Raw genomic sequence first — 12,021 nt, forward strand, 5'->3', positions numbered from 1 at the left:
TATATATATATATTTTAAATGAAATTTCACTTTTTTCTCTTTCTAATTTTTTTAACATTTTCTCCTTTTTTGCTGGCATTCTTTGTTGTTTATTGCAAATAATGTACAAATTACAAGTGACATTTAATTATTTTTTGTTATTGTGAAAAAAAAAAGCTATAATGAAGTTTTTTTTTTTCCCTATATCTATTGTAAGCAAGATGGGCTAAGTACATAATTGTAAAAATCGAACACAATCTATGTCCGAAGTCTCTCAATCATCTACTCCAATCCACACTTACGAGACTCCTTACATTTTGATTAGGTATTAAATTGCTATTCAAACTTGACAAAAATCTTTGAAAAGTTCATTTAGACATTTATCAAACAATTTAAGTGCACCAATTTACTTAATAAATTTTAGCACTCTATGTTTTCTTAGCCTCTAAAAATTCGTAATTGTAATTTGCTACTCACTATGACAATCATAATATACAAAATATCTTTGTTTTTCCATTAAGTATTTGACAACTTAAAACACAAATATACTGCAAACTAAAGAAAGAAGAATAAGTTAGTTGATTTTCGTGACTTTCTATATCTATGGGCTGCTCTGAAATAATTTTGCAACAAAAACGTTAGCTTCCTCTAAATATTCCCATTTTGGCTTGAACATCTGACCAAAAATATGCAATGCTTGTTTATAAAGTGTTGAACTTTGATACCTTCACTAAATTAAGAAAGAAAGAATAGATAATCGTTCAAGTATATAAATTTTCTGCACATATCTTAAACAATTTTTTCTTTGATTTGAATATAAGGATATGAATTTTAGAAATTTAGATTAGAGTTTTTTTTTCAGGAGAAAGAGGAGAAGAGCTGGTAAAAACAATTCCAGAAATGAATTTGTTTTATTTTTCACCTTATTCTATATTATAATTTATTTTTATTATTTTAAAATCTAGGTGTATTTATTTTAGTTAGTTGGCAGCATCTTAGTGGTCCACCTATTCACGTCAGAGCATTTGTATATAATACATTGTGTCTGAAATATCTGAGTGTTTTTATATATAAATTTTAGATAATTAGAGTGTCTCTTTATGCACTATCAAAATTAAAGGTCAAAGTTATAATTTAAAGTCAATATATATATATATATATATATATATATGCCTAAATTAAAATGGAAAGGAGTATATATTTAAGGAAGACCAAAAATGTACTTAATTTTGATAAACTTAATGTTCCTATGTGTATTTAAATGTAGACATTAAAATGAAAAGGAGTATATATTTAAGGAAGACCAGAAATGTATTAATTTGATAAACTTAATGTTCCTATGTGTATTTAAATGTAGACATGTAGATTTTTATGCATATCTTAATATTTAGATTAAGATTGTTCAAAATTTAATCAGAATTGATAATTCAAATCGATTTTTTTAAATTAAATTATTGATAATGAGTTATTAATTAAGTAGTTTTGATAACGATTTTGACCTTTCTTTATTATTGGGTTATCAATTTTTAATAGTTTGAGGTTTTTTTCTTAACGGGTTAATTGATAACCCGACAGTAAATTAAATAAATATATTTATATCATTTAGTATATAAAATTCTTCACTTAAAGGTAAGTCTCATACTTTTATTTCTAACCGTCTGTCCCTTTCAATTTCTCGGTTATTCTATATTATGACATTGTTTGCTTTTAAGCAAGATGAAATCTGCCAACTCATTTGTATGATTTTTTATTTTTTTAGATCAAATCTTAATGGATAAATCGATAATCGAACAGATAACGATTAATTACCAATACACAAATAACAGATAAGTTAATATCTTAATGATTCTTTAATAGTTTAGCATGTGTTTAAATCAATAAACGATAAACTTCAAAATTGAATCGATCAATATACAATTTTATGCTTATTCAAATTCAAACGTCTTCTACGAGGCTTAAAAGTGGTAAAAAAATATATTTGTTGGACCGTTTTAAACCTACCTAAACATGAGGGACTAGTTTTGTTTATTTTTTGTTAGTAGATCCTCCTAAATCCTTTTGTACTTTGTTAATGTTTGTTCAACGATAATAACAAAGTTCTCCTGCCTCGCTATCTCCGCCTACCTTTTACTCCCTATTTAAATTGCTCACTCCAATTCCCTCTCAGCTCCCGTCGTTAACTACCACCGCCGTCCGCCGGCGACTCCGTTGAATTATCGTAACGTCAACCCGATCACCGGAAATATCCTTAATTTGCGAAATCTCCAGTGAGAAAAACAATGTCGCACGCTATTAATTTCTTTGTTTCGTCGCCTTCACGTTCGCCTGCATCTCTCACAATCTCAAGGCCGTCGGCGTTCGTATCAACTGGTAGTTTACGTGTACCGGTGAAGAAATCGTCAAGGAGTTTTGTTGTGAAAGCGTCGGCAGCGTCAGATCTCGATGAGTCACAGTCATCTCCGGTGTTAGTGTCGGAGAATGGTTCGGGAGGGGTGTTATCAAGTGTGACGAAGGAGTATGGTCGTAATAATGCGGTCGCATCGTCAGCAGATTCGAGTTCGATTGAAGTGGATACTGTAACAGAGGCGGAGCTGAAGGAGAATGGGTTTAGGAGTACACGTAGGACGAAGCTGATTTGTACGATTGGTCCTGCTACTTGTGGGTTTGAGCAGCTGGAGGCTTTGGCTGTGGAAGGAATGAATGTTGCTAGGATAAATATGTGTCATGGAACACGTGATTGGCATCGTATGGTAATTGAGAGAGTTCGGAGGTTGAATGAGGAGAAAGGGTTTGCTGTTGCCATCATGATGGATACTGAAGGTAGTGAGATTCATATGGGAGACCTTGGCGGGGCTTCATCTGCTAAAGCTGAGGTATATATTTAGTTTGAATTTGGTATAGCAACCCCTTTTACGAAATCGCATGAAATTAAAAGTTTAAATCTTTTATACTGTAGTTTGGTTTATGATAAGTTAAGTCTTAAGTGCCTTGGAACTAGCAAAGTTTGTTTCTTTAATACTTCTCTTTGTTGTTGTATGACAAGAATTGGGATGATTTGCTTAGTGTGAATCATGTTGGTTATCCAAGTCTAATAAGTGAACTCGAGAAGGGTAGATAGGCTACCCATATCCATAGAGTTTGGTACTTGGAAACATATAGATTTGTCAGTTAGGAAAAAACAGGATTCTTGGGGAAGTTGCAACATTTTGAAATTTGGTGCATTTTTTGCTATAATAAACTGAGGTTTCGTTTGGGAGTGTACAGTAGCTTTGATGTAATTTTTCCAGTCCTATTTTGAAGTACTATTTCAAAAAGTAGCTTTAGTTAAGCACCTACTGCTCTTTGCAGAACTACTTTTAGGCACTTTGTTAAATATTAGGTACATGAATCTTGGAAAAAAAAACTTCATCCAATTGATAATGTTACTCTAAGCAACATTTTTACCTTGACAATGGGAAGTTGTCTTTTGAATATACCAAATACCGAATTAATTGGATTGGTTGCGCTTCATCCACCCAAGCTGAGGTATATATTTGGCTTGAAGTTGGTACAACTATTCATTTTAAGAAATTGTGAGCAGGAAATAAGTACCATATTCTGCTTTATGGACGAGTTAATCTCGTGTTATTTTCATAAGAGAATTTGTGTTTACCAATGTAGCTGTTTATGGGACTTAACAAAATCTGTTGTTGTTTATGTTGTGGTATGAGTAGAACTAGGATGCTTTTGGAAGGTGCAACCTTTTCATTTATGTGTATTTGCTTAACTGACTAAGGTCCCTATTGGGTGTTCTGCAGTTTCTCCGAAGTTATCTACTACTTTTTAAAAAGAAATACCATTTCAATAGCTTTGAATTATTTTTACTTTTCTTGTCTTCTATACAATAAATACTTTTCGAGCTCAAGTGTTTGTACAAGAATTTGAGAAAGCAAGTATATTGTCTTTTTGATAAAATTAATTTCATCAGCGAAGGTTTGTGTTTTAATTTGAAATTGGGAAACTTCCATCTAAAATATCACCTACATTTGAATCTGGAAAGCAGTTTTCTCTGAAGTGATTCCTCTATAAGTGTTTTTGGCCTAAATCAACAAAAATAAAAGTAACTTTACAAATATTACAAATACTTGATGGGATGTAGATATAGCCTGATAGATAGTGACACAAATAACTGTTAGTCTCTTTATGGTGTCAGCAAACATGAATTCAGATTTGGAGTTCTGTCGATTATAGGATCATGGATAAAACTTTGAGGTGGGTGGATAAAGCTAAAATCAGGATACTTATTTTGGCTGGGGTGGAATGAAGTGGGGGTGTTGGGTGGGGAAATTGCGCTCATTTTCTATAGGAATATGTTGCGCAGTGATGATCTCGGTTTGAAGTTTTCTTTTGTTCCTTCCTTTCTGTGTTTGCTTGTGGCTGTTGCTGAATTCTAGCTGAGGTAAGTTAACCACGTCAATCTTAGTGGCATTTGAGACTATTTACTTTGGATAGAGAAGAGAGGTAAGCAAGAATCAGGCTGAGCATTTGTCAGAAGTCTGAAGTGGGGTTGGTTGGAAAAAATGTTGGATCTTGCTACAAATTTAAACTAAAAACTGTTTTTTTTTTCTGTTTTACTGCATTACTGTGTTCTTGGCATTTATATCTGCTTGATATTCTCTGCATAGTAGAATCAGAAAGAAATATTGAACACCAATAATAATCTATGAAGTTTTGCTTGGGGGATGGGGTGGGGGGTCTATGGAAAACACTGGATATATATCATTATCTGTTATGCCGAATAAAGATATAATATCTAACTATTCTCTTTATACAGGATGGTGAAATTTGGAATTTCACTGTTCGTGCATTTGATCCACCGCTTCCAGAACGCACCATCACTGTTAACTATGATGGTTTTGCTGAAGGTTTGCCCTATAGACTGCTATAGAAAATAAAAAAGATCATTTTTGCAAAGAAATATGCTTTCGGTGTCATTCCTTGCGCTTCGATAAATATGTTCAATTTTGATTAATTTATTGGCTTAACTGTTTCACTGCAGATGTAAAAGTGGGTGATGATCTTCTAGTAGATGGTGGAATGGTGAGATTTGAAGTGATTGAGAAAATTGGCCCTGATGTTAAGTGTCTTTGCACGGATCCTGGACTTCTTTTACCTCGGGCTAATCTGACATTTTGGCGGGATGGTAAATTAGTAAGGGAACGCAATGCTATGCTGCCAACAATTTCCTCAAAGGTTTGCACCTATATTCCTTTCCAGCTTCTTTGAAAATAATTTATGAGCTTGGTTTACATAATCAAAATTGAGATCTATATTTTGGTTGAAACTGTTTCTGGTATGAACCTTTTGCCTTATTGTTGCACCTTTTATATTGTTCAGTTATATTGCCCCTTAATGTTGTCAAAATTAGTAAAGTCAATAACTCGGACCAATAATATTACCATTCAAGCAATTACAAACACCACTCCAGGTTAATACTACGCATGAATTTCAAACTTGTGAGTATCAAAAGATAAATTAGTTTTCTTCTTTATACATGTGAGAAATATATTACAAATTAAAATGTAAGTTTAGTACATTACGAAGACTTGGATTTGCACACTCTGAAATAGCCAAACAAATCACCAAATTCAAGTTACAATTGATCGCTATATGATCCATCAAACCTCCAAAATTACATACAAGTGTGATATACGGATCATGTACAAGTCCCAAATCCGTACAAAACATAGATTCCTATGCAGATATGCTGTTCATAAAAGATTCCAAAAAGTCTACTTCAAATCTTCAAATCTCTTGCATAAAACTTAGTGGTGCATAAACTTTAGACTTGAAGCCATTACATTCTCCAATTCCCTTTTAAGTTATAGGTAGCTCAAATGGAGCATAAACATAATCAAGTAAACAAATAATATATAAAAAGTACTAAATACCAAATCTTGAAGTGTTTCCAAATATCAATATCAATATAGAAAGGCTCAAGTGTCAAGAGAGCTCATAAAATTATTTCAAGGAAGTTTGTCAAATAACAAATTTGCCCCCCACGTGTGTTTTTTGAGAATCATCAAATATCAAGATGGATCGAAGCCTAAATCAAGTAAGGTCGAAACCCAATATCAACAGAATTAAGAACCATATTAAAAACAAATTTCTAATTCATACTTTAATATGAACAAATTGCATAATTATGTCGATCAACAAATCTTAATTCAAGATTGCAAAAGATCGAATAAAAGAGGCTTGACAATATAGGTGACAAACTGTCACAAGAAGGACAAAGTCCCAAAAAGAATACAAAATGATAAGCTTTGGTTGGCAAAAGTTACCCGGTATATACCTGTATAGGTGGAGGTTGCAGGTACCCAGTGATATAGTTGTGAGATGCGAAGTTGTGGCCCAGTCACCACCATTATCAAACAGTACCTTTTATATCAATTATTCCCAGATTCTCACTTTAAAGGGAACTAAGAACTCTTGTAGCCTGGATCTAAGGACTTAACTGTTGATACTGCAACATTTATGTTTCACAAAGAGTATGCATAGTCAATTCTAGCTTAGTACAACAGCTATTAGGATATACCTGGACTTCCACTAAATTTTTTCAGGATCCAGGCACACAGTTGTTCTCACACCCTTAAATTTTCTAACTGCTGAAATTTAGTATATTTAGATGGTCACTATTTCAAGTATTTCACTGCTGCAGGATTGGCTAGACATTGACTTCGGGATTGCCGAGGGTGTAGATTTTATTGCTGTATCATTTGTCAAGTCTGCTGAAGTCATTAAGCATCTTAAGAGCTACATTAAAGCCAGGGCCCGGGATGGGTAAGAGCCTTCTTAGCAAATAAAACTGCATTTAGCAGAACAGACCTTTACTTCCGAATATATTTAAGAAGTTGATTCTCAGCAATCAAATTATTCATTTATCTGGTTTGATGTGCTGCGCAGTGATATTGCTGTAATTGCAAAGATAGAGAGCATTGACTCGTTGAGGAACCTAGAAGAAATAATTCAGGCATCAGATGGTGCTATGGTGGCAAGAGGAGATCTTGGTGCTCAAATTCCATTAGAACAGGTTCCATCGGAGCAGCAAAAGATTGTTCAGCTATGCAGGCAGCTGAATAGGCCTGTTATAGTAGCTTCCCAGTTGTTGGAATCTATGATTGAATACCCTATTCCAACTAGAGCTGAAGTTGCTGATGTTTCCGAAGCAGTTAGGCAACGGGGGGATGCTTTGATGCTTTCTGGTGAGTCGGCCATGGGACAATTTCCTGAGAAGGCATTGACTGTCCTAAGAACTGTTAGCTTGAGAATTGAAAGAAGGTGGAGAGAACAGAAACGCCGCGAAGTTATTGAATTGCCATCCATAGCATCTTCATTTTCTGATAGTATTTCAGAAGAAATTTGCAACTCTGCCGCCAAGATGGGTAAAATTCTATCTTGAATACTAATTGATTTGATTTTCATTGCTTTTTATTTGTTTCATAGCCTGCAGATGTAATACTACTTTTTTTCTATTGTTGTTGTGTGGTCTTTGGAGTGTGGACTGGACAATTAAATGGTGAAATAGCAAAATCGTGAACTTTGACATTCTGCATTAAAGCTCTTTTAGCATTTGCCCAATATTTTCTAAAGTTGGTAAATAACCTAAGGAAACTGGGCATGTTTTTAGCTTACTAGCAAGATATAAACCTGAAAACTAAGAGTATTATCTGAAATTTGTGTGCTATGAGGAATTTTTCTGGGTTAAATCTGTTCAATTTTCTAAGACATTAAAAACAATTAGAAGTGGGAATAGGAAAATCCTCATAATCATGTCAAAGTGATTAGCTATCATGAATCTTAGAAATATTGGTTCTGATGCACAGCTATTATATCATGCATTTTATTGAGACAGGATATCCATGTTATTAAATGAATTATTGCTAAATCTGGATAAAACAACAATTCAGTTCTATTTATGGTTCTATCATCTATGTAGGGAATGCTGAGAAGTGTATAACTAATGGAACTCATCCTTGCAGCATGTTAACTTTTCTCTGAAAAATGTAACATTTGGATACGTTTCAGAATTGATATACCACCTTATGACTTCAAACATGAATTTCTGGCTGCATGAACCATAGAGTAAACACACTTGTTCTTTTGGCTTTTCATACAGACATGGACTTATACATGCTTTTTATAAAAATTAGAAGGATTCATGTATAAATTCGATTAAGTGAAAACTGGAAAACCCATTCCCGTTTTCTTTAGTTTCTCACCCAATTTTGAGAAAGCTTCTTGAATTCGTCATTTCTGACTTTAATGTTTACACTATCTTGGTGTATCTGTATGCGTGTGTCTTACATTCTTAGATCAACTATGAATTGCTTTGCGAGGGTGAGACTGAGATGGCTAGTTCAATTCTTCTCTTATGTGGCACGTAAATTATAGTGTTAGTTTTCTGATGAACAGGATGTTCATGCAATATCGATAATGCATTAAAGATGAGTAGCTATTTTGAGTAAGCCTTCAAAAGGGAATAAACATTTTATGTTGTCTTTTATAAGACCTTCACATATATTATATGTACACTTTCAAATGAATTGAAGTGCAATCTGGAAATTCCATTCCCTTTTTGATAAGTTTTGCCCATTTTTAAGCTTTTGCAAATTGTCATATTCTGCAATAGTAACTTATATGTCATAACATGCTACTCTTGGTGTATGCATGTATGTGCGCTTCTACCCTTGTTGTGTTCTTGCGTCAACTTCTAGTTGCTCTTTTAGGATGACGGCAACAGGAGTTTTGTTATCCGCCATAAGTTAGCTCAATTCTCAGCTACAAGCAACTGAAAGTAATAGGGTTGTTTTGTCACTAAATAGGCGATCATTTGATAATTTTTAGTCAACAAAGGAACTACAGAAGATTTTAACTGCAGATGGAAAATGTGCAAGAACAGTTTCTTGAGTTATTCAAGTAACCATTAGACTGCTAATTTTTGGGATATCATAACTAGTCAGTTTATTCATGTAAATTCTACAAATGGTTCAGATCTAGATGCCTTAAAATGTTCAGAAGGAAAAAATGACTCGCACATTATTTCTATCGTCTCATAGAGAGTAGCTCTATTAGCTATCACACACATGCTATGCATCTTTGCTATATGCAGTTATCTATTTGCTTCTATGATGAGAACATAAGTGATAAATGAGTGTGGACAATGGAACTGGGGGTGGGAGGTGGGAGGGAGAGTATACCTTGGATCTTCTAGGTAAAGACTCTTTATACACCTTATGATCAAGTCATTTGGCTGTGTGCGCCTTTTGTTGCCTGTTAAAATGTCAAATATAACAAGGATATAAATTCTTCCAAAAGGATGTCTATGTAAACATTTGTTGTACCTTAATTTAGTTTATAGAAGTCATGTTGACTGTGTGTCTTTTGATATTGGTCAAATGCAGTAAGGATATAGCTTCTTCCCAAGTAATATAGGAGTCTTACACAGTTTAAGTATGTTCTTCAATCTACTTTGAGGGAGGCATGTACTAAATGTGCATGTCATCCATAGAGTGCCTGACATTGATATGTCAATATCAAGACAGAAGGCTAGAGAACTTGTTTGATCATCATTTGTCAGAACGTTATTTGATCACAAAACTATTACTTTCCTGATATTTTACGATCCTTTACACTTCAATCCTTCAAGTCATGCTACAAACATGATAAGTAGATATGATGCATCTTTTTTTATTTTTACAAATGATATATAACAAATATACTTAATTTTTATGCTATTTATTGTATAAGTGCGGTTGAGCGTTGACTGTATGTTAAAGTAAAACTAACCATAGATGCCTATTTCTCTTTATGTCTTCATTCAAACATGTCATCTCCAAGTTCAAAACTAAACTTCTAGTCAAGCAATGGGAAATGTTTACTACCTTTTCCAAATACTAATGAAATGGTAAGTGGCAATCAAATCAAAATCACATTTCGACCCTTATAGTCATCATTCACTTTAGGAGTGTCTTCAATTATACACTTTATCTAAACTTAAAGAGTCCTGAAATATTGCACAGGTCATTTTTTTGGGGCGAAATATTACACATGTTCATAAAAGAAGGGAGTTCTGAATAAATAACCATAGTCTTCTCCACTTCTCTATGTTATTCCCTTCCATGATACTGTCTTCTGGACAATCCATATGAGCTGTTTTTTCCTGCTGCTGATTTTTTTTCATGTTGAGAGAAGTCTTTGAACTGATCACAGTTAAGTATCATTTTGGTCAGTCTACCTTTTCTTATCTTGTTTACTGTTTGCTGAACTTTCTTTGTCCTCATTCCAAGTAATTTGAATGAAATGTTGATACCTTTTCATTCCCAAACTACTGTTGATACCCTATTTGCCTTCATACCAGTAATGCAAGTGGAGTCCATCAAAAGAAGACCAAGTTTAGCTAGTGAATACCTTCTTTGGATATCTTTCTCTTCCCAAAGTAATGGTGGTACCCAGTTAGGTTTGAGAGAGACTTAACATAAACCCAAAGGGTCTTATGCTTTTTCTAAGAAATAAACTGAGCCTTAGTAATAGCAATATGATTACTGATCATCTAAATAATTGATGTTCTTAAATAATGAACAAGGTCTTTATACTATTTGGTTACGAAATGGGATTAGCTTTTGAATGTTCATCTCAATGAAAGAACTTTTTAGAGAGATGCTGAACGAGGAAGAGGAGGAGGAAAAATTAACTTAGCCAAGCCGTATTTCCCAGCAAGGAGAAGCAAATGTAATTTGAAAGTGAAAGCGCTTTTCAAAATAAATTTCATTTTTTTGAATATGGAGAGGTAAGTCTAATTTTTTCTAGAAGTCTTACATTTCGGTTCTGTGGGACAAGTCACAAGTCCTTTATGCAGCTTATAACTCATAAGGGTACTTGTTAAAAACATACCCTAATTTGAATCATGGTATTTTGATTTCTAATCTCTTACTATTTGGTCTAGTGATTATCTCCATTGTGATCTTCTGCAGCTAACAATTTGGAAGTTGATGCTCTTTTTGTCTACACCAAGAATGGGCACATGGCATCTCTCTTGTCACGCTGCCGCCCTGATTGCCCAATATTTGCATTTACAACGGCAACATCTGTACGTAGACGCCTGAACCTGCAATGGGGTCTAATGCCTTTCCGCTTGAATTACTCTGATGATATGGAAAGCAACCTAAACAAAACTTTCTCCCTACTAAAAGCTCGGGGCATGATCAAGTCAGGTGACCTCATCATCGCTGTTTCTGATATGCTGCAGTCCATTCAAGTTATGAATGTCCCATAGGTGCACAAGTTAGTTCTGTACTTGAGTTTTGAGCTTTGAGCTTTGGCAACTTCAATTATATGCCAATATTAAATTATTAGAAAGTTAAACAATTCGGTACTGCTAGGGAGTACAACAACAATGAGCCTCATCCTTCTCCGAGTGTGTCCCCATTTCAGGTGGATGGATCTCAACGACATTTGATGTTACTGAATTGCCATGCACTTGTAGTCAACATGGATATGTTGCAACATGGTACCAGAGTAGATTATGTACTCCCTTGTTTTCCTAGGACTCAGAAGATGTAGCCTCTACTTGAGTTATTGAGTTAGATGTGTCAATTTCCCTTAGAAATAATCGCGATTATTATGAATTATGTTCTTACAACTGCTATAAGTTTGTTGCCATTGGTTTGCTTTCATTATCTATCGATTTGGATTTAATAACATTTGTCTCTATTAATATTGTTTAGCTGATTGTCTGATTGAGAGGATATTGCCTGTCTTTATTTTTCAAAAGAAAGAGTAGTACAATGGGAAATTATGAGCCTCACAATTAGGTTAAATATCTCTGTATATAATACTGGGCCTCTCGTGAAGAAGGTGCATTTGAAAATAGATATTTATGACAAACGGAGCTTTTGTTTCTACCAGGATGACGTTCAGTAGTAGAGTCGGAATTTTCACTATTTCACTAGAACAAGTCGGGGAATCAACATTTAATATATTCATAAAAAAACAAAAAACTTT

General features: G+C 34.0%; 1 protein-coding gene across 2 annotated transcripts; it reads left to right on the forward strand.

Moving 5' to 3' along the window:
• Positions 1-2,050: 2,050 nt before the first annotated feature.
• LOC107031147 (pyruvate kinase isozyme A, chloroplastic) lies at positions 2,051-11,743 on the forward strand. 2 transcript variants are annotated; one of them, XM_027919435.1, is made up of 6 exons: positions 2,051-2,852; positions 4,793-4,883; positions 5,018-5,211; positions 6,680-6,801; positions 6,925-7,403; positions 7,958-8,239. In XM_027919435.1, the coding sequence occupies exons 1-6, from the start codon at positions 2,259-2,261 to the stop codon at positions 8,017-8,019; spliced, it is 1,542 nt and encodes a 513-aa protein (XP_027775236.1). In that variant the 5' UTR covers positions 2,051-2,258; the 3' UTR covers positions 8,020-8,239. The 2 variants fall into 2 exon arrangements, with proteins under 2 accessions (XP_027775236.1, XP_015087875.1); XM_015232389.2 differs by lacking the exon at positions 7,958-8,239 and adding an exon at positions 10,992-11,743 and having other exon boundaries at positions 2,053-2,852.
• The last annotated feature ends 278 nt before the right edge of the window (positions 11,744-12,021 follow it).

The sequence above is a fragment of the Solanum pennellii genome, chromosome 9 (genome assembly GCF_001406875.1).
Source record: "Solanum pennellii chromosome 9, SPENNV200".
Lineage (NCBI taxonomy): Eukaryota > Viridiplantae > Streptophyta > Magnoliopsida > Solanales > Solanaceae > Solanum > Solanum pennellii.